Source organism: Moschus berezovskii, chromosome 3 (assembly GCF_049115385.1).
Source record: "Moschus berezovskii isolate FMDL1 chromosome 3, NW_MosBer_1.0, whole genome shotgun sequence".
In the NCBI taxonomy this organism is placed as follows: Eukaryota; Metazoa; Chordata; class Mammalia; order Artiodactyla; family Moschidae; genus Moschus; species Moschus berezovskii.
The window spans coordinates 52,234,634-52,261,867 of NC_142462.1; the positions used below are offsets into that span (position 1 = coordinate 52,234,634).

A 27,234-nucleotide genomic window follows, 5' to 3' on the forward strand; every position below is an offset into this window, starting at 1 on the left:
AATGTTATTATTTGGTAGTCACTTTTCTTTGAGAATTGTAATGTCTCCTCAGTTTACTTGAAGAGATGGTGAACTACTGAACGTGAAATTCTTTCAGTCTTATTAGAATAAAGCTAAGTGGAGAACTGGGACATACATACCTGACTGCCTCACCTATATAATAGCAATTCAAAAACTAATCAGTTGAAATGCTGGATATTTGATCATCACCATCCTCTAGACTTTTTAGACTTTTAAGGCTTATATTTCTTTACTAAAAAAGTAAAATGTGATTTTTATTAAAAATTCAAGCAGACACCCACCAGTGGGCTGACACCAACTTTGGGAACCCCAAGACCCTGCATCCACTCATAAGTGAGCCAGCGGTAGCTTTGGGCCTGAACTCCACCCACCAGCTGCCAGATACTTTGGACTTCTTAGCCAGCCACCCCAGAAATCAGCTCCACCAACCAGAAGACCAGCATTAGATCTGGGAACCCCAGCCCTGTGGTCACTCATCCCAGAACCAAGCTCTTCCCACCAGTGAGCCCGCACTAGGCCTGGAATCCCAGAGTTTTACAGCCAGCTATCTTATGGCCCTGGCAACCAATTGGACGAAGGGTCCTCCACACCTACCAGACCACCACAGTAGTCAACCCTCCACAATGGAAGAACCCATCCCCCCCCCCCAACGTAGGGAGCACCCCTAGGGATTATAACTCTGGTGACCAGAAGGAGTATGCTGTTGGAACCCATAGGGTGTCTCCTACACCTTTACGTTATGTTTCTTGACCTTTTCTTGATGTTTCTTGCTGTTATAGCAGATAAACAGAAATAAAGACAGTAAATCAGGCACAAATGTGACAAAGGAACATATTTCAAAGAAGAAACAAGATAAAAACCCAGAAGGACTAAATGAAGTGGAGATAGGCAGTCTGCCCAATAAAGTGTCTGAAATAACGATAAAGATGATTAAAGAACTCGGGAGAATGGATGAGTACAGTGAGAAGTTTAGCAAATTAGAAGATGTAAAGAAGACCCAAACAGAGCTGAAAAAGACAATAACTGATTTTAAAAATATACTACAAAAAAAACAAAAAACAGTAGAAGAAGAATAGATTAGTGAGCTGGAAGACAGTATAGTGGCAGTTACTGAAGCTGAACAGGGGAAAAAAAGTAGTTTGAGAGACCTCTGGGACAACATTAAGCACACTAATATTCACATTATGGCAGCAGTCCCCAAACTTTTTGGCACCAGGGACCAGTTTCATAGAAGACAATTTTTCCATGAATAGTGGGCAGTTGGTGGTTTTGGGATAATTCAGGCACATTACACTTATTGTGCACTTTATTTCTGTTACTACATCAGCTTCACCTCAATCAGGCATTAGATGCCGAAGGTTGGGCACCCCTCAATCATGGTGTCTTAGAAGGAGAAAAAGAGAAAGGGGCAAAGAACATATTTGAAGGCATAATAGTTGAAATCCCTCCTAACCTGGGAAAGGAAACAGATGTCCAAGTCCAGGAAGCAGGGAGACTTCTAAACAGGATCACCCAAGGGAGATCAGTCCTGGGTGTTCATTGGAAGGGCTGATGTTGAAGCTGAAACTCCAATACTTTGGCCACCTGATGCGAAGAACTGACTCATTTGAAAAGACCCTGATGCTGGGAAAGATTGAGGGCAGGAGGAGAAGGGGACGACAGAGGATGAGATGGTTGGATGGCATCACTAACTTAATGGACATGAGTTTGGGTGAACTCTGGGAGTTGGTGATGGACAGGGAGGCCTGGTGTGATGCAGTCCCTGGGGTAGCAAAGAGTCAGACGCAGCTGAATAACAACTGAAAGGATCACACCAAGACACATTGTAATTAAAATAGCAAAAAGTAAGATCAAGAGAGAATATTGAAAGCTCCAAGGGAAAAGCAACAAGTTCCATGCAAGTGAAGTCCAGTATGTCTATCAGCTAACTTTTCAGCACAAACTCTGCAGACCAGAGGAAAGTGGGACAATATATTTAAAGTCGTGAAAAGGAAAAACCTACTTGGCAAAGCTGTTGCTCAGATTTGATAGAAAGAATGAAAATTTTAGAAACAAGCAAAAGCTGAGTTCAGCACCATCAAATCAGCTTTATAAGATGTTTTTATTTTTTTTTTATGTTGGAGTATGGTTGATATACAATATGTGTTAGTTTCAGGTGTATAGCAAAGTGATTCAGCTATACATATATCCCTTCTTTTTCAGATTCTTTTCCTATCTAGGTTATTACAAAAGACTGAGTTCCCTATGCTAACAGTAGATCGTTGTTGATCTTCTATTTTATATATGGTAGTGTGTATATGTTAATTCCAGTCTCCCAATTTATCCCTCCTTGCCTTTCCCCTTTGGTAACCATAAATTTAATTTTTGTTGTTGTTTTTTAATTTTCCTGGCTGTGCGAAGAACACAGTCTAGGGTCTGTGTTCTTGTGGTCAGCAGTTTTCATCTGCTTTCTGTAAAAACAACTTGGGAATGTTTGTCAGGCCTTTATCTGTATATTTCAAGGAATTGGGAGTTTGGTGATTCTGTTATGTGGCAGGATTATAGTCTAAATTGTTACCAATTCCTTAGCCCAACAGCTGTTCTTTGTTTCTTCCCGTTTCCCAATCATTAACTGTTGAGTAAGCATTTTACTTCAAAAGGCAAGGACACGGGTTTGTACATGGTTTCAGAATGATCATCTATAGTCCCTCCAAAGAAATGTCAGTGCAAATGGCATTATTTCATTCTTTTTTATAGCTAAGTAATATTCCATTGTATATATGTACCACATCTTTTTCTATTCCTTTGTGGATGGGCATTTTGTTTACTTCCATGTCTTGGCTATTGTAAGTAGTGCTGCAGTGAACAGTGGGGTACATATACCTTTTTGAATTACTTTCTCCAGGTATATACCCAGGAGTGGGCTTGCTAGATCATATGGTAGCACTATTTTTAGTTTTTTAAGGAACCTCCATTCTGTTCTCCACAGTGGTTGTACCAATTTACAGTCCCACCAACAGCGTATAGGACGAGGCCCTTCCAAACCCTCTGCAGCATTTTTGTTTGTAGATTTTTTGATGATGGCCATTCTGACAAGTGTAAGGTGATACTTCCATGTAGTTTTGATTTGTATTTCTCTAATAATTAGTGATGTCGTGTAGCTTTTCATGTGCTTTTTGGCCATCTGTATGTCTTTGGAGAAATGTCTGTTTAGATCCTCCGCCCATTTTTTGGTTAGTTTTTTTTTTCTTTTTTTTAATGCTGAGCTGCATGGACTGTTTGTATATTTTGGAGACTAACCCCTTGTCAGTTGCTTTGTTTTCAAGTATTTTCTCCTATTCTGTGGGTTGTCTTCTTGTTTTCTTAATGGTTTTATTTTTTTTACTTTCATTACTCTAGGAGGTGATTCAGAAACAATATTGCTGCAGTAGGTATCAGAATTCTGCCTAGATTTTCCTCTTAGGGTTTTATAGTATCTGGACTTACATTTAGATTTTGAGTTTATTTTTGTGCATGGTGTTAAGAAGTGTTCTAATTTCATCCTTGAAGATGTTGCTGTCTAGTTTGCCCAGCACCACATGTTAGAGCAACTGTGTTTTCTCTATTGTACATCATTGCCCCCTTTTTGTAGTTGACCATTGGTGCATGGGGCTTCCCTGGTGGCTCAGACGGTAAAGAATCCACCTGCAATGTGGGAGACCTGGATTCAATCCCTGGGTCGGGAAGATCCCCTGGAGGAGGGCACAGCATCCCACTCCAACATTCTTGCCTGGAGAATCCCCATGGACCGAGAAGTCTGCTGGGCTACAGTCCATGGAGTTGCAAAGAGTCAGACGTGACTGAGCAACAAAGCAAAGCACAGCACATTGGTGCATGGGTTTATCTCTGGAGTTTTATCCTGTTCCATTGATCTATATTTCTGCTTTTGTGCCAGTAACATTGTTTCAATGACTCTAGCATTGTATATAGTCTGAAGTCAAGAAACTTGATGCCTCTAGCTCCATTTTTCTTTCTCAAGATTGGTTTGACTATTTGGGGTCTTCTGTGTTTCCATACAAATTGTAAAAAAAATTTTGTTCTAATTCTGCGAAAAATGCCATTGGTAGTTTGATAGGTATTGAATTTAATTGGTAGATTGCTTTGCTTAGTATAGTCATTTTAATGATACTGATTCATCCAACCCAAGAATATGGTTTATCTTTCCATCTGTGTCATCTTCAGTATCTTTCATCAGTCTTATACTTTTCAAAGTACAGGTCATTTTATCTCCTTACGTAGGTTTGTTTCTTGGTATTTTATTCTTTGTGGTGTGAAGGTAAATGGGATTTTTTCCTTAATTTGTTGTTCTGATCTTTCTTTGCTAGTGTATAGAAATGTGACAGATTTCTGTTTTTTAATTTTGTATCCTGCAACTTAACCAAATTCATTGATGAGCTTTAGTAGTTTTCTGGTAACGTCTTTAGGAATTTCAAAGTATAGTATCATGTCATTGACAAACAGTGAATTTTACTTCTTCTTTTCCTCTTTGAATTCCTTTCATTTCTCTTTCTTCTCTGATTGCCCATGGATATGCCTTTAAACATTATGTTGAGTAATAGTGGTGAGAGTGGGTATCTCTGTCTGGTTCCTGACCTTAAAGGAAATGCTTTTGGGTTTTCACCATTGAGAATGATGTTTACTGTGAATTTGTCATATATGGCCTTTATTATGTTGGGCTTCCCAGGTGGTACAGTGGTAAAGAATCCACCTGCCAATGCAGGAGACAGAAGAGACACAGGTTCATTCCCTAGGTCGGAAGATCCCCTGGAGTAGGAAATGGCAACCCACTCCAGTATTCTTGCCTGGAAAATTCCATGGACAGAGGAGCTGGATGGGCTGTAGTCCATGGGGTTGCAAAGAGTTAGACATAAGTGAGCCCATCCTAAATATATATATGACAGGGGGGAGGGAGTTTCCCTCTCTGCCTCCTTTCTAGAGAGTTTTTTTTTTTTATAATCACAAACAGGTATTGAATTTTATCAAAAGCTTTTTTCTGCATCTATTGAAATGTTTTTTAACTATCATAATGTTTTTATCTATCATAATGTTTTTTATTAGTCAGTTTGTTGAAGTGATGTATCACATTGATTGATTTGTGTATATTGAAGAATCCTCGCATTCCTGGGATAAATCCCACTTGGTAGAATTTGCTTATGAAGCCATCTGGTCCTGGATTTTTGTTTCCTGGGAGCTTTTTAATCACAGTGGCAATTTCAGTACTTGTGATAGGTCTATTCATATTTTTCTGTTTCTTCCTGGTTCAGTCTCGGGACATAGTACCTTTCCAAGAGGCTGTCCATTTTATTGGCATATAGTTACTTGTAGTAGTCTCTTGTGGTCCTTTGTATTTCTGTGATGTCAGTTGTAACTTCTTTTTCATTTATAATTTTATTGACTTGAGCCCATCTCCCACTTAATTGGGCAGCAAGCACATGAAAAGATACTCAACATTGCTAATTATTAGAGAAATGCCAGTTAAAACCACAGTGATATATCATCTCACACCTGTCAGAATGGCTGTCATCAAAAAGGCCACAAATTACAGATGCTGGTGAGGATGTGAGAAGAGGGAGTCATTATACACCGTTAGTGAGAGTGTAAATTGGTGCAGCCACTGTCGAAAACAGTATGGAGCTTCCTCATAAAGCTGAAAATGAGACTACCATATGATCCAGCAGTTCCACTCTTGGATATGTATCAAGAGACATAAAAATGCTTTCAGGCTGGCACCGTTGTTACTTAGTCACTGAGTCATGTCTGACTCTGCAACCGCATGGACTGCAGCACTCTGTGCTCCCCTGTTGTTCACCATCTCACAGTTTGCTCAGATTCATGTCCACTGAGTCGGTGTTGCTGTTTAACCATCTCATCCTCTGCCACCCTCTTCTCCTTTTGCTTTCAATCTTTCCCGGCATCAGGGTCTTTTCTAACGAGTCGACTCTGCATCAGATGGCAAAAGTATTGGAGCTTCAGCATCAATCCTTCCAATGAATATTCAGGGTTGATTTCCTTTAGGATTAACTGGTTTGATCTTCTTGCAGTCCAAGGGACTCTCAAGAGTCTTCTGCAGCACCACAATTTAAAAGCATCATTTCTTTGGCACTCATCTTTCTTTATGGTCCAACACTCACATCTGTACATGACTACTGGAAAAACCATAGCTTTGACTAGACGGACCTTTGTAGGCAAAGTGATGTCTTTGTTTTTTAATATGCTATCAAAGTTTGTTGTAACTTTCCTTCCAAGAAGCAAGCATCTTCTAATTTCATGGCTGCAGTCACCATCTGCAGTGATTTTAGAGCCCAAGAAAGTAAAATCTGTCACTGCTTCTACTTTTTCCTTTTCTATTTGCCATGAAGTGATGGGACTGGATGCCATGACCTTAGTTTTTTGAATGTTGAGTTTTAAGCCAGCTTTTTCACTCTCCTCTTTCACCCTCATCAAGAGACTCTTTAGTTCCTCTTTGCTTTCTGCCATTAGTGTGGTATCATCTGTGTATCTGAGGTTGTTGATATTTCTCCAGACAATCTTAATTCCAGTTTGTGATTCATCCAGCCTGGCATTTCACATGATGTACTCTGCATAGAAATTAAATAAACAGGGTGACAGTATACAGCCTTTTTGTACTTGTTTCTCAATTTGGAACCAGCCCATTGTTCCATATAAGGTTCTAACTGTTGCTTCTTGACATGAATACAGGTTTCTCAGGAAACAGTTAGGTGGTCTGGTATTCCCATCCCTTTAAGAATTTTTCACAGTTGTGATCCTACACAGCCAAAGGCTTTATCGTAGTCAGTGAAGCAAAAGTTAGATTTTTTTTTTTTGGAATTCTCATGTTTTCTCTGTGATCCAGTGATTTGCAATTTGATCTCTCGTTCTTCTGCCTTTTCTAAACCCAGCTTTAGAAATGGGTACATCTGGAATTTCTCAGTTCATGTACTGCTGAAGCCCGTTGAAGGATTTTGAGCATAAGCTTACTAGCATGCAAAATAAGCGTAGTTGTCTGGTAGTTTGAACATTTTTTGACACTGCCCTTCTTTGGAATTGGAATGAAAACTAACCTTTTCCAGTCCTGTGGCCACTGCTGAGTTTTCCAAATTTGCTGGCATATTGAGTGCAGCATTTTAACAGCATCATCTTTTAGGATTTGAAATAGCTCTGCTGAAATTTCATCACCTCCACGAGCTTGATTTGTAATAATGCTTCCTAAGTCCCACTTCACTTCACACTCCAGGATATCTGGCTCTAGGTGAGTGACCACACCATCATGGTTATCCAGGTCATTAAGAGCTTTTTTGTACACTTCTTCTGTGTATTCTTGCCCCCTCTTCTTAATCTCTTCTGCTTCTGTTAGGTCCTTACTATTTCTGTTCTTTATCGTGCCCATCCTTGTATGAAATGTCTTTTGAAGAGATCTCTCGTCTTTCCCATTCTATCGTCTTCCGGTTCTTTGCACTGTTAACTCCCTTGGAACAGATGAAGAAACTGAGGCTTGGAGAAATTATGTCTCTCAGCTGGTAAATAGCTTAGCTGGAATTTGAACTAGACTTAACCTTGGCTTACTTTTAACTACTACATTACACCTCCTCCTTTCAAGAGAAAATTTTATGCTTTAACCCTTTTCTCTATAACATTTTATTTGGCTATTCATTAATAATTTATTTATCTATAAAACTTTTTAATGGTTTGTGGGAAAATGTATGAGGAAGTTACAGACTTTGAAATAGTTTGGGGGTATGAGTAAATTAAATATATCCTTTTTATGCCATGTGTATATGTGTAAAATCACACAACTTCAGGGCTGCATAGGGACTTTTGGAAGCATTGTAGTGTTTGACCAGCCTTATTTTACATATGAGAAAACTGAGACCCCAAAGAGGTTAGGTGGTTGCCTGCAGCTTTGTGTTTTCGTTTCTCTGGTCTCTGCTGCTAACTCCTGTGTGATGTTAGGCAAATCCTTAAATGATCCTGATCTCAGTTTTCTTGTGTGTAAAAACACTTCTGAATGAACCCCCAAAAGTCTTTCCATATGACAATCTGTGCTTTTATCATTCTTTCACTTACCTTTTCAAATATTGTTTGGGTGAAATACTTGTATAAGGTGTAAATGAGGTGGGTAGTGGGTTCAGGAGTGAAAGCATACTCCAGAGGTTCTGCTTATAAGACATGGGAGTGAGAATCTGCTCCCTCTTTGGCTTTTGGATTTTCCTAATAGTTGATTTCTTATTTGGCTTCTTCAGAACATCAGATCACCTATTGATTCTCTTAATCTAAGCTTGTCCATTTACCTCATATTTGCCTGTGATTCCTCTTTAAGCAATATATTCTATTTTAATATGTTTTTATTGTTAAAAAAAAAAAGAAAAAACAAGAACTCATGAGCACAGGGCAGAAAATAAGTCATTTATAATCCCAGTATCCAAAGATGATAAATTTAATGATTTGAGACACATTGTATTTTTTAGAATTTGATGAATTATTGTGGGTGGTGAGAGAGAAGTATAAAGCAAAGATGCCCTTGGTTTGGAAAACCGGGTAGATAGCGGTCTCATTCAGTGAGGTAGAGATTTTGAAGTCTAGTAGATTTGTGTGGGAGGGCAGTGTATTCAGGATAGAGTACAGCTTGTTTGAGGTGTCTTTAAGGTACCTAAATTGAATTGCCAGTGAGTAAGTTGATTTATATAAACTAAGCTCCAGAAATAGAGTTTTAACTTGGAGATCAGGGTTGAGGACTCATCAGTATATAGATGAGCACAGCTATGATATCATACAGCAGCACCTATTGTAAATTGCAGCACACACCGCCCCCCCAACTCCACGGAGGGCAATGTATTGTGGCCACTTGTGCTGTCTGACCTGTATTCATAGCTTAATTTGGAAAGAATCATGTTCTATGTTTATAACACAATGACTGCATTATACAAATAGTTTCTGTTTTCCTGTGGAGATTTCTGTAAAGAGGATTTTTTAAAAGGTCCCATCTTTAAACTTCAGAATGTCCTGAGCAGATCCAGCATTTGACTGCTCACCCTTTTCCTTAGAGTGACAGCTGCTGTCATCACCCCCAGTTGGACTGTTCTGGCATCACAGTCGTCATGCCTTGCTCATAGAAACTGAACAAAAGCACCTCGCTAGCAGCGTGACTGTGTCCCTTGCATAGCTTTTCCTCTGGCCTGTGATCGGAGCAGTTCTCCCAAATGCAAACTCTGTTTCTTAATGAAGCCATGCCTGTGGGAAGTGTTCCACTGGACGGGTGTACCTGATTTTCAGAAAGAAGAAACAGAAAATGCTGTTGGCATGCAGTGCCTTACTAAAAGAAAAGTACCAAGACCATCGGCTAATTTCTTAATGCTTATAAGGCTCAGTATTCCATCTGTAAATTGAGAATCAGAATAGTATCTTCTTCTAAGGGATTACTTGACAATTAAATGAGTTAAGGTATACAAAGTGCTCAAAACTGTGCTTGGCATCAGAATATGATTCAGGATTGTTCCTTTAAGTCTTATATTGATTTTAAATGAACTTTAAATAACTTTATTCTTATGTAGAAGACTTAACCAGTGGATCATATGATGACACCCTAAATGCTGAACAAGTTCAGAAACTCCTTTACCTGCTTGAATCAACTGAGGATCCTGTCATTATCGAACGAGCTTTGGTCACTCTGGGTAACAATGCAGCCTTTTCAGCCAACCAAGTGAGTACCCTAGTCTCCATAAACATGCTCCTCCCATTCTCACACACAACAGTAATTGTGATTCTGATAAGTTACTTAACCTGCCAGAGCCTCAATTTTTTCATCTATGTATAGTGTGGTGTTAGATATCTACAAAATAATAATGTCTGTTTACTTCTAAAAAGCATAGCCTAATAGTAATACGATTAGCAATCAGATTGTATACATCTATGAAGTTGGTCACCAGCGTCACGTTTGTAATAAGTGTATCTAATCAACACTTAGTATTATTGCGTGGCCTTTTTAATTGTGCACAACTCAGCAGTGCTGCAGTGGAGCAACAGAAGCATCTGACATTTAAGTACCTGCTTTACATTGTACAAAGGGCTGACAAGGATGGTTCTGAAGTCGGTGCTTTCTGGACCACACTCTGACAACCTATGGACCAGTGTAAATGTAAATGGCTTCTGCTTCCCCGCAGCCTCCCATAGAGAAAGAGTAAAACAGTTTTTGTCATTATTTTCAGCTAATACCTTTTGTTAACCTTGTCATGAATGCAAAATTTTGAATTTATACTTCATTTCAGTTTGTCTTTATCCATTGTGTCAAGGTTAGCTCTCGAGATTTATAGAGAGATATAAGGAATATGTGTGTATTTTGTACATCTCCGTTATACGTGACAGACCCCAACTTGGGTTATTTTAAAATGAAAAGGGAGGGGAAGCCAGAGGCGCGGGGGCCGCCTCGCTCTGCGCAGGCCGCGCTCCTCCCCTCGCCCCTGTGCGGCCCCGCCCCCCCACGCTCGCGGGCGGCCGCGCGTGGACATGGCGCACGACCCCGCAGAGCAGCATCTGACACGTCGAAAAAGATGTTTTGATCCCTAAAATAATGAGAGAAAAGGCCCGAGAGAGATGTTCTGAACAAGTTCAAGATTTCACCAAGTGTTGCAAGGACTCTGGAGTCCTTATGGTAGTAAAATGCCGGAAAGAAAATTCTGCACTGAAAGACTGTCTGACCTCTTACTATAAAGATCCAGCCTTTTATGAAGAATGCAAAATGGAATACCTGAAGGAAAGGGAGGAATTCAGAAGAACTGGAATTCCTACCAAGAAAAGGCTACAGAAACTTCCCACAAGCATGTAGGCAAATATTCAAGATGATGCTCAGGAACATCAGTGTTCATGGAAATCAGTCACCTGAAATAATGGACTCAGGGAAGTGCGTTTCCTTTATCCTTAATTATGGAAATAACTTTATCTGAAATAAAGATTTTTTTTTAATCTCAAAAAAAAAATGAAAAGGGAAAATACTGAGCTCAGTTAACTTGGGCGTCCAAGGATAGCTTTGGTTTGAGACAGAAGTGTGACTAGAGGTCAAGGTTACAGAAAGCATTATCGGACCTCTCCCTCTCTCTCTCTGACTTTTGACTGTTTGCCCCTACTTCTTTTTGTGTAATAATTTTTGTCTCTCTGGCCACAAAGAGCTTTTCTTCACAGGGATGGAAAGACAGCTACTGGCCTCTCAAGCTTTCTCCTTTGACCCTCGTGATCTAAAAGGTGGAGTTACTCTACAAGTATCAAGTGCCAACCCTTTGGCTCGATTGTTGGGCTGGCCTGGGCCATGATTAGCAGGTCCTGGCTCACATGCAGACAAAAACAGCAGGGAGGGTGTGAACACAGTTGACCAGCAGTTTCACCAGGAACTGTTTGGGATCGAGGAGGTGCTGTGTTTCTCCCGGTGGAAAGAGGGCTGCCAGGCAGACACAAATAACAGATGGCGACTAGCTTACTAGCATGCCTATATTGAGGGTATTTCTGATGCCACAGTTTTATATTCCTTTATAAACTGTAGTCAGAGTGGGTGAGAAGCCACTGGTGAACAAGTACTTTCTTGGGTAATAGGAGTTGGTGTCCCTTGTCATCAGTCACGGTGCCTTCATCTTTTATAGTACAGTTTTGTTTGGTTTTTTTTAAGACTGTCTCCTAGTAACCACAAGTCCTTAGGAAGAACCTGAAATTGCAGAGGGAAAGCTTCTTTATCTCTTTTCTTGATAGAACAGCATGTTTTGACCTGACAGGAGTCATTTTCAGCTTATTTTTCTTGTAGGAAATGAAGCATTATGCCTCTTTCAATGTTGGGATGAAGGCACATAATATTTAGTGTTGCAGCTGGTTGTGAGAAATCCCCGGATTATTTTTTTCTTTGAAAATTTGGGCATCATTTCCAAACTGTGTGGAACTTTAATTCTTCAGGATGTTAATAAGTGTTCCTCCCTTCCCACAGTTGAAAAACAATCTTCTTTTTGGATAAAGTTTATAGAAGTACAATAGTCAATACTCCGCTCTTGGAGATTCCAATCACATGACCATAGGATTGCATCACAGTAAAGAGACATGTTTACTCTTGTTATAACCAGAGTTTCTCAAACTTATTTATCTGTGAAACCTACTTTCTTAAATGAGACCTTTGTTTGCACTTGGTCTTCGTTGCTGCCTGCAGGTTTTCTCTCTTTGCTGTGAACACGGGCTTTTCAGCGCAGTGGCTTCTCTCATTGTGGAGCACAGGCTCGAGGTGCACAGACATCAGTAGTTGCAGCATGCAGGCTCAGGAGTTGGGGCACGCGGGTGTAGTTGCTCCATGGCATGTGAATCTTCCCGACCAGGCATTGAACCTGTGTCCCCTGCATTGGCAGGTGGACTCTTAACCACTGTACCACCAGCGAAGTCCCAAATCTCCTTTTTAAAACTGGAATATCTGTTTACATCTTGAGGGATTAGTGTTCCAAAGTATTCATTTCAGCAAAACACTAGTTTTGTTCTAAATCTTAATGCATTTCCAAATTGCCCTGTGAGAGAGAGATAACTTATATCAAAGTAAAATTATTTTGTTTGTAAATTACTTTGAGATCACTGTAGTAGCTCTACAAATCTTCATTGTATATCTCCATGCTATAGTTTAAATATGACATATATTAATAATTTATTTTCAGTTAGTTTCTTTAGCTATAAAATTATGGGTAGTACACTTTTTTAAAAAATAGGAATTAGAGGTTGTATATGGGAACATTATTTCCAAAGGGTCATTAATTTGTAGATGTAAAGAATGTAATAAAGGGGAGGTTGCATATTGAAGTCATGGTTCTGTTTTTTTCCTCCTAGATTGTTATCCGTGAATTGGGTGGTATTCCAATTGTTGGAAGCAAAATCAACAATCCCAATCAGAGTATTAAAGAGAAAGCTTTAAATGCACTGAATAACCTGAGTGTGAATGTTGAAAATCAAATCAAGATAAAGGTAAGTTACCTGAAATTACAGAAGGTAAGGTTTTCTAATAAATGAGAGAGGAAAAAGGTAAGTAATGAAATTTTAGTAGACCATACTTTATAGCTTTTAGCCAAGAATTTATTATTGAATTTATTATTATAAAGCCAGATGTATTATTTCTGGCTTTATTGAGATATAATCAACATAAATATTGTATACGTTTAAGGTATAAAACATGATTTGATACACATATATATTGCAAAATGATCACCACTACTGCATAGCATTGGGCTTGCAGGTGGTGCTGGTGGTAAACAGCGTGCCTGCCAACGCAGGTAGACTTAACAAACGCAGGGTCAGTCCCTAGGTTGGAAAGATCCCCTGGAGTATGGCATGGCAACCCATTTCAGTATTCTTTCCTGGAGAAGCCCATTGACAGAGGAACCTGGTGGTCTGTGGTCCATAGGGTCACAAAGAGTTGGACATGACTGAAGCGACTTAGCATGCATGCACTATATAGCAGTAGCTATCACCTCCGTCACCTCTAATTACCTGTGTGTGTGCGTGTGGTGAGAACATTTGAGATCTACTCTCTGAGCATGCAAGTATACAATATAGTATTGTGAAGTATAGTTACCTTGCTATACATTAGACCCCAGGACGTATTCATCTTATAACTTTTAAGTTTATTACTTTGATCAGAATCTCCCCTTTCCCTTCACCTGAACATCCTACTCTTTGTTTCTATGAGTTTGACTTTTTCATGTTCCACATATAAGATTTTTGTCTTCTCTGACTTATTTCACTTAGCATAATGCCCTCAGTTCATCCATTTTTCACAAATAGCAGAATTTCCTTCCTTTTTTATAGTGAATGATATTCCATTGTATATACAGATTACATTTCCTTTATCCATTTGTCCATAAATTGACATTTAGGTTATTTCTGTGTTTTGGCTATTGTGACTCATGCTGCAATGAACCTGGGGGTACAGGTACTGCTTTGAGATAGTGATTTGTTTCCTTTGGATCTATACCCAAAAGTGGGATGCTGGACCATATAACAGTTCTATTTTTAATTTTTTGAAGAATATGCATACTGGTTCCCATAGTGGCAACAGTACACAAGGGTTCCTTTTTCTCTTCTTGCCAATACTTGTTACTTCTTGACTTTTTGATAATAACCATTCTAATAAGTGTGAGGTGATATTTCACTGTGGTTTTGATTTGCATTTCCCTGATGATTAGTGATGTTGACCATCTTTTCATAAACCATTTGTATGTCTTTGGGAAAATGTCTATTCAGGTCTTCTGCTCATTTTTTTATACAGAATAAGAGGAGGAAGGCGCCTGAACAAGCCAATAAGAAGTGCAGTGGACTTTTGAATTTGACGTTCAGTTTAATCAAAGTGTGAAAAAGGAACCAGGCCAAAGTCAGATAATATCAGCAGAAAGACAAATTAAGTTAGGAAATAACATTAATTCAACTTTTATTGAGCTCATGCTCTGTGTTGCAGAGTTTAGAAATGAACATGATTAACTGTTGTTGTAAGAAAGCTAGAAAGAGGGATAAGGAAGCTAGAAAGAGATAAGGCAAGTCCAGAAAGAATTGTAATTCAAGGCAGAACATGATGAACTACTTAAAGGAAAAATGCAAGTAAAATATTGTTGAATACACAGAAAAGAGAGTTTTCATTCAGAAGTTTCTGTAAAAGGTAGAGCCCGAGCTGGCTCATAAAACTTTCCAAGGTTTCTACCAGAGTCGAGGAATGAGGGAATCCCAAGAGAAAGGAACAAGGTGAGGTAGGCAAACTCCAGGAATAACTGAGGTGGCCTGTTTGGTAATCTTGTTGCTAGAACTGAAGTGAAGAAAAGAGCCAGTAAGGATGTAAATGCTCAGCACGTTTTAGGAAATGCTTGGAAAGACAGGAGCATCCTATGAAAATATATGATTTATAATAAGCTAAGGAAATGCCGTTTTTTAAAGGATGGATGCATAATGAAATTGTGACCCAGGACAGATTGATTTGTAAATATCACTTGGATTTTGAAACCTGATTAAAAATTTAATCTGTTTTACTTACGCAGTTTGCTTCACTGCCATCATTTTTGTTTCTGTGGTAACATGAATACATTTTTTAAGTTAGTACTGGCGTATGGGACAGTTGGTAATTCCTTAGCATTTTATATTAGGGAATTTTTCTTACCAGTTAGAACTTTTGATGAAATTCAGACTTAGGTGAATACCAATTACTTGTGAGACATAATTTTTTCAAGCTGGAAGGCTTATGGCCAGACATAGAAAATAGAGTTTCAGAAAATTCTCTGTACCCCTAGGTTTAGTCTAGATCTATCATGTGTGACATGGGCATACGACTAGCATTGCATTACTTTTAGCCAGTGGTGGTTTACAATATTATAAAGGAGTAATTCTTCTACCTATACGTCATAAATAACAACCTTGGACCAAATAGAGTTTGCCTCTGCTTACTCATAAAAGAAAGAGCTCTGAAGAAAAGCTCTATTCAGTGTCCCTCTCCAGTTCTTTACTTCTAACATGATGTGCCCTTAGATCCTACAGTTCAGGTGCGGACTATGGTACAAAATGTCCCCACAGATCTTCCTCCTTGTCCTGACATGCCCAGACACAGAAAGGTAGACAGAATTGGGAGGCCCCCAACAAGTGAGAGGCCCCCCACTGGTGTTGAGAGCATGTTCTCTGGGTCTGGACATTGCTCCACTGTCTTGTTATATTGGGCAGAGAATCCAAGCTTCTTGAACGGTTTACAGTCCTTGTCTATAAAATGACCATAATACCACTTTCTCATTAGTTGTCTGAGGACTGAAGTGAGTATATCTGTAAAATGCTCAGCGCCTGCTATTAATTAGGGAACTTTAAAAAAAAAAAAGTGACCAAGTTTGAGACCTTGATAGAAATGCCGTCTTTCTTCAAGAGTCAGTCTCATCCTAAACAGTCACCTGACTCCACTGTGCAAGAGTTACGGTTTAACAGGAAAGTTTTGGAGATTCTAAGAACATCCCCTTTTTCCCACCTCCAGGTATACATCAGTCAAGTCTGTGAGGATGTCATCTCTGGCCCCCTGAACTCTGCTGTGCAACTGGCTGGACTGAGGTTGTTAACAAACATGACAGTGACCAATGACCACCAGGACATGCTTAGCAGTTACATTACAGACCTGTTCCACGTGTTGGTCACGGGAAATGGAAGCACCAAGGTATGAAGAAAAGGGTGATTATTTGCAGTGCAAACAGCTGTTGCATCCGTGTTATTAAGATTGAAATTCATTTTACAAGTCACCTGTCTTAAGTTGATGTTCCTCAAAGAAAGAGAAAGTTTAAAGTTTATTATTAAAAACCATTCATAGGCCCAAGAAAGTATATTATTTTTATATCCTAACACTGAATTTCAAAATTAACTTATGAAAACGGTCTGTTGTTTCTCTTATCAAAAGAATGATATTCATTTGGTTTTATGAAAATCAGTTTCCTCTTTACGGAAGGAGCTAGTGTTGATTGCACCAGATGCAGGACTGTTGTGATAAAAGGAGACTTTGCGTGACAGTCTGGCAATCCCAGCCTCCTGATTATCCCTCCCACTTACCATTCCCCTTTGGTCACCGTGAGTTTGTCTCCTAAGCCTGTGGGTCTGTCTCTGTTTGGAAAATGTAGTGTATTTGTGGAAATGTTAGTTGCCATCTCTCAGTGATGTACACGGTCTCTCTCTGATGTACTTCTCGTAGTACGATCGTCTCCACGTCCATCCCTGTCGCTGCAGTTGACGCTCATTCTTTCCTCATGGCTGAGTGACAGTCCACTGTATATATTTACTTCATCTTTTTATCCACCTGTCAGTGGACATTTTGGTTGCTTGCACATCCTGACTATTGTAAACACAGCTGCAGTGAAGGTTAGGGTACATGTCTCTTTTCAAGTTACGGTTTTCTCTAGATATATGCCCATGACTGGGGTTGTGTGATCATTTGGTAGCTTTCTGTTTTAGATACTTAAGGAGCCTCCATACTGTTCTCCATAGTGGCTGTTACCAATTTAAGTTCCAGTAACAGCCTGAGAGGGTTCCCTTTGCTTAATGTCCTACAGCATGTATTCACTGTCAGCCAGTCAGTCAGTTCAGTCACTCAGTCGTGTCCGACTCTCCGCGACCCCATGAATCACAGCACGCCAGGCCTCCCTGTCCATCACCAACTCCCGGAGTTCACTCACACTCACTTCCATCGAGTCGGTGATGCCATCCAGCCATCTCATTCCCTGTCGTCCCCTTCTCCTCCGGCCCCCAATCCCTCCCAGCATCAGAGTCTTTTCTAGTGAGTCAACTCGTCGCATGAGGTGGCCAGAGTACTGGAGTTTCAGCTTTAGCATCAGTCCTTCCAATGAACACCCAGGACTGATCTCCTTTAGAATAGATTGGTTGGATCTCCTTGCAGTCCAAAGGACTCTCAAGTGTCTTCTCCAGCACCACAGTTCAAAAGCATCAATTCTTCGGCAATCAGCTTTCTTCACAGTCCAACTCTCACATCCATACATGACCACAGGAAAAACCATAGCCTTGACTAGATGGACCTTCGTTGGCAAAGTAATGTCTCTGCTTTTGAATATGCTATCTAGGTTTGTCATAACTTTCCTTCCAAGGAGTAAGCGTCTTTTAATTTCATGGCTGCAATCCTTAGGCACTTATTTTCACATTATAGTTACATGAAGTGGCCACAGGGCAGCAGGATTTCCACATATCTCACTCTGCTTACTGGGATAAGCAGAGCCTTGGTGAAAATCCTCCTTCTGGCTTGAAACTGAGAGCCCAGTGTACCAGAACTACACTAAAGCCTCTGACTGTGTGGATCACCACAAACTGTGGAAAATTCTCAAAGAGATGGGAATAACAGACCACCTGACCTGCCTCCTGAGAAACCTGTATGCAGGTCCAGAAGCAATAGTTAGAACTGGACATGAACAATGGACTGGTTCAAAATTGGGAAAGGAGTATGTCAAGTTGTCACCCTGTTGGTTTAACTTACATACAGAGAACATCATGCGAAATGCCCGGCTGGATAAACCACAAGCTGGAATAAAGACTGCAGGGGAAAATATCAATAACCTTAGATATGCAGATGACAGCATCCTAATAGCAGAAAGTGAAGAGGAACTAGAGCCTCTTGATGAGGGTGAAAGATGAGTGAAGAAGCTGGCTTAAAACTCAATATTCAAAAAACAAGATCATTGTATCCAGTCCCATCACTTCATGTCAAATAGATGTGGAGAGGGGGATGGAAACAGTGACAGATTTTATTTTCTTGGTTCCAAAATCACTGCAGATGATGACTATAGCCACGAAATTAAAAGATACTCGCTCCTTGAAGAAAAGCTATGCACCTAGAGAGTGCATTAAAAAGCAGAGACCTCACTTTGCTGACAAAGGCCCATCTAGTCAAAGCTGTGGTTTTTCCAGTAGTCATGTATGGATGTGAGAGTTGGACTATAAAGAAGGCTGAGGGCTGAAGAATTGATGTTTTCGAACCGTGGTGCTGGAGAAGACTCTTGAGAGTCCCTTGGACAGCAAGGAGATCAAATCAGTCAGTCGTAAAGGAAATCAGTGCTGAATATTCACTGCAAGGACTGATGCTAAAGCTGAAGCTCCAGTACTTTGTCTACCTGATTCAAGAGCTGACTCTTTGGAAAAGATCCTGATGCTGGAATAGACTGAGGGCAGGAGGAGAAGGGGGCAACAGAGGATGAGATGGTTGGATGGCATCACTGACTCAATGGACATGAGTTTGGGTGAGCTCTGGGAGCTGGTGATGGACAGGGAAGCGACAGAGGATGAGAGGGTTGGATAACATCATTGACTCAATGGACAGGAGTTTGAGCAAACTCTGGGAGATAGTGAAGAGTAAGGACTGCTGATGTGCTGCAGTCCATGGGCTTGCAGAGAGTCAGACCCAACTGAGCAACTGAACTACAACAGCGTCTGGACAGACACACGGGCAGACTCAGAGGGAGAGTCCCCGAGTTGCTGAGTCACACCCTTGTGGTAGTTTGCATTACTTCTGTGGGGCATTTCTTCTGGATTTCCTTTGGCCAGTCATGGTTGGCCTGGTTCACAGTCCATATTTGGTGTATCTCAGGATCCTCCCACGTGTGCACTCACATCTCAGCCAAGATTTATTCCACTGCAAAGGCATCTGGGTAGGACATCTCTTGACATGACTCACCTTGGGCCTTCACGGAGCCTTTTCTGAACGTATGTGGTCAGGGAGTTTTTCTGACTTCGGGAATGAGAAATATGTGGTCTGTGCAGGGTCCAGCCTCCTCCCTTAATTGCCCTGCTATTCTTGTCTTGGGATTTCGGTCAATAGAGAATGAATCTCCAGTTTCTTTTACCTGGGATTCCCATCTGCCTCCCGCCTCAAGGTGACTCCTTTACAGGTCTTCGGGTCTCAGGGGTCTACCATCCCACAGTCCTTGGAGTGCATTTGCCCTGGTTTAGCTGTGGGAGGTCCTGCCTTGTTCTGGACTTTGTCATCTGATCCACAGGGGAACAGGCACTAGAACTCCAAGGGACTCATTGGCTGGCGCATGCTTCACAGCTCCATCAGCCCCATGGTAGTCCAGACTTGGAACACGTCTGCCTGGGCTCCAGGAATGTGAGCCAGCCCGGGACCTTGAAGCTTGAGGGGAATGGAGTAGGCATTCCATTTTTCTAAAATTAATTTTTAGGCAATATTGGAGTACAGTGCATTGATTGAATTATATGTAGACATACCTGTCCTCGTTTTGGGGCACCTTTTTCAAGTTATTCCCGTGTTGTCTAGGTTCCTGTGCTATACGGTAGGTTCTTGTTGATTGTCTTATTTCATTTCTGTTAGTGGGTATGTTTCCGTCATAGTGCATCCTTGGCTTCTGCCTTTCCTCATTGGTTAGGACAGATTCGTTTTTTAAATCTGTGAGTGTGTTTCTGTTAGGAAAATGTTCTCCATATCAATCAGCTTTTACTTTCCAGCCATCAGTCATCATAGCCATCTTTCTCTCTGTGAGTTACATCACTTCACGTGATCATCTCCAAGTCCACTTCTGTTGCTGCAGATGGCATTACTGCATCCTGTTTTCTGTCTCTGTAATATTCCCTTCCATGTATGTAGCACAGCTTCTTTATCCATCTGTTCATGGACATATTAATTACTTGTGTGTCCTGGCTACTCTAAATAGTGCTGCAGTGAATGTGGATCGCACCTGTCTGTTCCAGGTATGGTTCACTCTACTCCAGGTGACCCAGGAGTGGGATTTCCAGATTGTGTGGTAGCTGTGTTTTTAGTATTTTTTGGAACCTCCATCCTATTCTCCATAGTGGCTCTTACCCATTTACAGTTCCAGCAGCAACGTGGGAGGTTTCCTTTTCTCCACATTTCTTTCAGTAATTTCTTTTTCTAGAGTTTTTTACGGTGGCCATTCTGTCTGTTCCCTAGTAATAACTCATTGCTGCTGTGAATTGAATTTCTCTACTAATAATTGACATTTAACTTGTTTCCAGGTGCCACTTTTTGAAATTGGTGTGAATGAGATTTACCTCTTCAAATTGGCTTCTGAAAGTCTGCCCTTTTGTGAATTATCTTTGCATTGCATACCCCAGGACTTTTGTTGAGGGCAGGTATCAGTTACAATGACAGAAGCCTTTTGAAAGTGAAGTGCCCATAGGCACTGGTTTTCCTGTTGTAGTTATGGGACGTGGCCACAAGGCGGCAGGATTTCCTCATGCTTCACTGTGGGAAATAAAGCCCACAGGCCCAAACCCACCTGGTGATGTCCATGTGTAGAGTCTTCTCTTGTGTTGTTGGAAGAGGGTGTTTGCTATGATCAGTACGTTCTCTTGGCAAAACTCTGTTAGCCTTTGCCCTGCTTCATTCTGTATTCCAAGGCCAAATTTGCCTGTTACTCCACGTATTTCTTGACTTCCTCCTTTTGCATTCCAGTCCCCTATGATGAAAAGGACATCTTTTTTTTTTTATAAAATTTAATAAATGGTACAAAACACAATGCCATAAACATTAACAGTTAAAATATCACCAAATGAAAAAAATACTATAGAATACACAGTTGCAAAAAGCTACATTAAGTTATTTTACAACTGCCTCAAGCTGCAAAAAGAAAAAAAAACCCAATGCCTTACCTAAGTTATCCCTCTCTCAAAATAATGCCATTTATATTATAAACCACGAACTCCCCATCAAAAGACGGGAACTGCTTTTGTTAATTCACATATATATATATGTGACTGTATCACTTTGCTATACACCTGAAACAAACACACTATAAATAAAATACAGTACAATATAAAATAAAAATAAGTAACAGATCTTTGGGGCTTTATACCAAGTTAGAGTTCCTATCAGAGGGATAACAGCACCACAGCCGCACTGGGTCCTCATGAAGGAGGCACACGAATGACTGGGTTACAAGAGTTACAGGAATGAGAGCTGCTCATTTCCCAGAAACTACAGCTCACAGAAAACCAAAAAAGGCACGAGATACAGACCATTCACTTATGAATGTGTAAAACTCAAGAAAGTCCACATCACTCCTACAACATGTCAAAAGTGCCTCAGAATTCACACAGTACCAACTTTCTCATGGTTCTGGTTAAATTGCATATACCAGTTTATAACAAATGGCAAAATCTGTAACTCTGTTCAAAGTTTTAAAAAATTACTTAAGAATAATTTCTAGTATTTCTATGCCACTTTTATAGTTCTGGTTTCCCATTTCTTAATTAGTAAATTCAGCGTGCAGGTTCTATCCCAGGCTAATTTATACACTTCCGGAAGAAACGGCCTCTTAAATCCACAGAGTGTTGAGGTGGGGAGCCCCCAACCACGTCAGATTCGTTTCACATATGATAATATACACGTTTCAATCCATTCTCCCAAGTTATCCCACCCTCGCCCTCTCCCACAGAGTCCAAAAGGCTGCTCCACGCATCCAAGTCTCTGCTGTTGTCTCGTATACAGGGTTATCATTATCCTCTTGCTATATTCCATATATGTGTGTTAACATACTATATTGGTGTTTTTGTTTCCGGCTTACTTCGCTTTGTATAATAGGCTCCAGTTTCGTCAACCTCATTAGAACTGATTCAAATGTATTCTTTTTAATCGCTGAGTAGTACTCCATTGTGTAAATGTACCACAGCTTTCTTATCCATTCGTCTGCTGGTGGACATCTAGGTTGCTTCCATGTCCTGGCTATTATAAACTGCTGCGATGAACATTGGAGTACATGTGTCTCTTTCAATTCTGGTTTCCTCAGTGTGTATGCCCAGGAGTGTGATTGCTGGATCATATGGCAGTTCTATTTCCAGTTTTTTAAAGAATCTCCACACTGTTCTCCATAGTGGCTCTACTAGTTTGCATTCCCACCAACAGTGTAAGAGGGTTCCCTTTTCTCCACACCCTCTCCAGCATTTATTGCTTGTAGACTTTTGGATAGCAGCCATTCTGACTGGCGTAAAATGATCCCTCATTGTGGTTTTGGTTTGCATTTCTCTGATTATGAGTGATGTTGAGCATCTTTTCATGTGTTTGTTAGCCATCTGTATTGTCTTCTCTGGAGAACTTTCTGTTTAGTTCTTTGGCCCATTTTTTTGATTGGGTCATTTATTTTTCTGGAATTGAGCTTCAGGAGTTGCTTGTATATTTCTGAGATTAATTCTCTGTCAGTTTCGTTTTCTATTATTTTCTCCTATTCTGAAGGCTGTCTTTTCACCTTGCTTATATTTTCCTTTGTTGTGCAAAAGCTTTTATGTTTAATTAGGTTCTATTTATTTTTGCTTTTATTTCCAGTACACTGGGAGGTGGGTCATGGAGGATCCTGCTGTGATTTATGTCAGAGAATGTTTTGCCTGTGTTCTCCTCTAGGAGTTTTATAGTTTCTGGTCTTACATTTTGCTCTCTAATCCATTTTGAGTTTATTTTTGTGTATGATGTTAGACGGTGTTCTAGTTGCATTCTTTTCCCAGCACCACTTGTTAAAGATATTGTCTTTTCTCCATTGAATATTCTTGCCTCCTTTGTCAAAGATAAGGTGTCCATAGTGCATGGATTTATCTCTGGGCTTTCTATTTTGTTCCATTGACCTATATTTCTGTCTTTGTGCCAGTGCCATACTGTCTTGATGACTGTAGCTTTGTAGTATGGTCTGAAGTCAGGCACGTTGATTCCTCCAGTTACATTCTTCTTTCTCAAGATTGCTTTGACTATTCGAGGTTTTTTTGTATTTCCATACAAATTGTGAAATTATTTGTTCTAGTTCTCTGAAAAATACAGTTGATAGCTTGATAAGGATTGCATTGAATCTATAGATTGCTTTGAGTAGTATACTCACTTTCACTATATTGATTCTTCCAATCCATGAAAATGGTATATTTCTCCATCTATTGGTATCATCTTTGATTTCTTTCATCAGTGTTTTATAGTTTTCCATATATAGATCTTTTGTTTCCTTTGGTAGATATATTCCTAAGTATTTTATTTTTGTTGCAATGGTGAATGGAATTGTTTCCTTAATTTCTCATTGTTAGTGTATATGAATGCAAGGAATTTCTGTGTGTTAATTTTATATTCTGCCACTTTACTATATCATTAATTAGCTCTAGTAATTTTCTGGTGGTGTCTTTAGGGTTTTCTATGTAGAGGATCATGCCATCTGCAACAGTGAGAGTTTTACTTCTTCTTCCGAATCTGGATTCCTTTTATTTCTTTTTCTTCTGTGATTGCTGTGGTAAAACTTCCAAAACTATGTTAAATAGTAGTAGTGAGAGTCGGCACCCTTGTCTTGTGCCTGACTTTAGGGGAAATGCTTTCAGTTTTTCACCATTGAGGGTGTTTGCCATATCATATATGGCTTTTATTATGTTGAGGTATGTTCCTTCTATGCTGACTTTCTGGAGGGTTTTTATCATAAAAGGAGGTTGAATTTTGTCAAAGGCTTTCTCTGCATCTATTGAGACAATCATATGGTTTTTATCTTTCAAATTGTTAATGTGGTGTATCACATTGATTGATTTGTGAATATTGAAGAATCCTTGCATCCCTGGGATAAAGCCCACTTGGTCATAATGTATAATGCATCTGTCTTTTAAAATTATAGTTTTCTCTGGATCTATGTCTAGGAATGAGATTGCTGGGTCCTACGATACTTCTCCGTTTAGTTTTTAATGAACCTTTGTCCTGTTCTCCGTGGATTTGCTGATTTTCAGTCACACCAACAGTGTAGTAGGGTTCCCTTTTCTCCACACCCTCTCTGGCATTTATTGTTGTAGATTTTTTTGATGATGACCATTCTGAACTGTGTGGTATCACATTGTACTTTTGATTTGCAGTTCTATAATAACTTAGAAATGCTGAGCATCTTTTCATGTGCTTAATGGCCATCTCTACGTCTTTGGAGAAATGTTCATCTAAATCTTGTGCCCCCATTTGATTGGGTTGTTTCTCTGATACTGAGGTGCATAAGCTGTTTGTATGTTTTGGAGATAAATTCCTCATGGGTGTCTTTGTTTGCAAATATTAGTTACATTCTAAGGGTTGTCTGTTTGTTGTATTTATGTTTTCCTCTGCTGTGCCAATACTTTCAAGTGGAATTAGGTCCCATTAGTTTATTTTTATTTTTCGTGATTCTAAGAGGTGACTCAAAAAAGAACTTTCTGAAATTTATGTCAAAGCATGTTCTGCCTGTATTTTCCTCAAGGGCTCTACATTATTCATCCTTTTGTTGAGGTCTTTAATATGTTCGGAGTTTATTTTTCTGTATGTTAGTGAATATTCTAATTTCATCCCCCTTTTCATTAAACAACCTGCACACTGTTCTCCATCGTGGCTGTTACTAATTTACCTTCTCACCAAGGGTGCAGGGAGGTTTCCATTTTTCCACACCATTTCCAGCATTGTCTTTTGGACAGTGGCCATTGTAAATGGTGTGAGGAAATCTGTTTGTAGTTTTGATTTGCACTGCTCTAATATTTAGCATTCTATCAATCAGATCTAGTCCCTTAAATCTATTTCTCACTTCCACTGTATAATCATAAGGGATTTGATTGAGGTATATCTGAATGGTCTAGTGGTTTTCCCTACTTTCTTCAATTTAAGTCTGAATTTCGCAATAAGGAGTTCATGATCTGAGCCACAGTCAGCTCCTGGTCTTGTATACAGCTTCTTCATCTTTGGTTGCAAAGAATATAATCAATCTGATTTCGGTGTTGACCATCTGGTGATGTCCACGTGTAGAGTCTTCTCTTGTGTTGTTGGAAGAGGGTGTTTGCTATGACCAGTGCATTCTCTTGACAAAACTCTATTAGCCTTTGCCCTGCTTCATTCCGTGCTCCAAGGCCAATTTGCCTGTTACTCCAGGTGTTTCTTGACTTCCTACTTTTGCATTCCAGTCCCTATAATGAAAGGGACATCTTTTTTGGGTGTTAGTTCTAAAAGGTCTTGTAGGTCTTCATAGAACCGATTAACTTCGGCTTCTTCAGCATTACTGGTTGGGGCATAGGCCTGGATTACTGTAATATTGAATGGTTTGCCTTGGAAACGAACAGAAATCATTCTGTCGTTTTTAAGATTGCATCCAAGTACTGCATTTCAGACTCTTTTGTTGACCATGATGGCTACTCAATTTCTTCTAAGGGATTCCTGCCCACAGTAGTAGATATAATGGTCATCCGAGTTAAATTCACCCATTCCAGTCCATTTTAATTCACTGATTCCTAGAATGTCTATGTTCACTCTTGCCATCTCCTGTTTGATAGTATATTAAAAAGCAGAGACATTACTTTGCCAACCAGGGTCCGTCTAGTCAAGGCAATGGTTTTTCCCGTGGTCATGTATGGATGTGAGAGTTGGACTGTGAAGAAAGCTGATCACCGAAGAATCGATGCTTTTGAACTGTGGTGTTGGAGAAGACTCTTGAGAGTCCCTTATACTGCAAGGAGATCCAACCAGTCCATTCTAAAGGAGATCAATCCTGGATGTTCATTGTTGGGACTGATGCTAAAGCTGAAACTGCAATACTTTGGCCACCTCATGTGACGAGTTGACTCACTGGAAAAGACTCTGATGCTGGGAAAGGTTGGGGGCGGGAGGAGAAGGGGACGACGGAGAATGAGATGGCTGGATGGCATCACAGACTCTGTGGACATGAGTTTGAGTGTACTCCGGGAGTTGGTGATGGACAGGGAGGCCTGGCGTGCTGTGATTCATGGGGTCACGGAGAGTCGGACACGACTGAGCGACTGAACTGAACTGAACTGAATATTTAGCAATAATGACATCTTTTCTTTTCTTTTTGTAAACAAGGTGAGTGAAACAGCTCTTGAAATTGGGTTCTTGAGCATCTGCCCTGTTTTGAAATCTTTTCTGATGTCATACCCCCAGGATATATCTTGAGGGCAGGTGTTTTTCTTGACTGCCCCTTGTGAATATTAATTGCCCATCAGCACAGATTTTTAGTTTCCCTTAGGGCAAAGAGCCACAAGGTGACAGCATTTCTTCATGGCACCCTTCCCCCCCATTTTTCTTTTTCATTGGTCTAGAGCTGATTTTCAGTGTTGTGTTTGTTTTAGGTGTACAGGACCTTGATTCAGTTATACATAGACCTGAATCTTCTTTTTTGGGTTCTTTTCCCATATAGATTATTAGTGTGTTCAGTATTGTTCACTGTGCTATTCAGTAGCTCCTTTTTATCTAGTCAATATTATGTTAATAATGAGTGATGTTCTGTATCTCCCCATGTGCTTATATTTTATGAAGTGTAAATAAAATTTACCTCTTGAAATTGGCTTCTTTAAAGTCTGCCCTGTTTTCAGTTCTCTATTGTTGATTTACCCCAGGCATTTCTTGAGAACAAGTATAGAGCCCTGCAAGCCTTGTGAAGATTATGTACACTCAACTCTGTTGTTAATGTTGTTGATCTAAACAGTGACCACAAAGTGGCAGGCTCTCCTCAGCCCAACTGTGGTTCTTTAAAGCAACCAGAGCCTCAGTGAAAGTCCTGATTCAGTGTTGAATTATAAAGTGGAAAGTATGATGACAGACTGAAATCTTGTCTCCATCCTTGTTATTTTTAATTAAATTCACTTTTTTTCTTACTGTACTAACGTTGATATACAAGGTAATGAGTGCTGTAGGTATACAAAATGTATTTTCAGTTTTGTACATATACGTATCGATTCACAATT

The 27,234-nt window shown here is 39.9% G+C and overlaps 2 protein-coding genes across 2 annotated transcripts in view; both read left to right on the forward strand.

Moving 5' to 3' along the window:
* The window catches only part of ARMC10 (armadillo repeat containing 10), a 48,922-nt gene that overhangs the window by 16,794 nt on the left and 4,894 nt on the right, over positions 1–27,234 (forward strand). The window contains exons 2-4 of the mRNA XM_055420718.2: positions 9,588–9,736; positions 12,874–13,008; positions 16,037–16,213. Coding sequence (XP_055276693.2) covers positions 9,588–9,736; positions 12,874–13,008; positions 16,037–16,213 — 461 coding nt within the window. The remainder of the gene's footprint in view (positions 1–9,587; positions 9,737–12,873; positions 13,009–16,036; positions 16,214–27,234) is intronic.
* On the forward strand, positions 10,550–10,963 carry LOC148778324 (COX assembly mitochondrial protein homolog). The gene has a single exon (XM_088834149.1). The coding sequence runs from the start codon at positions 10,604–10,606 to the stop codon at positions 10,856–10,858; it is 255 nt and encodes an 84-aa protein (XP_088690275.1). The 5' UTR covers positions 10,550–10,603; the 3' UTR covers positions 10,859–10,963.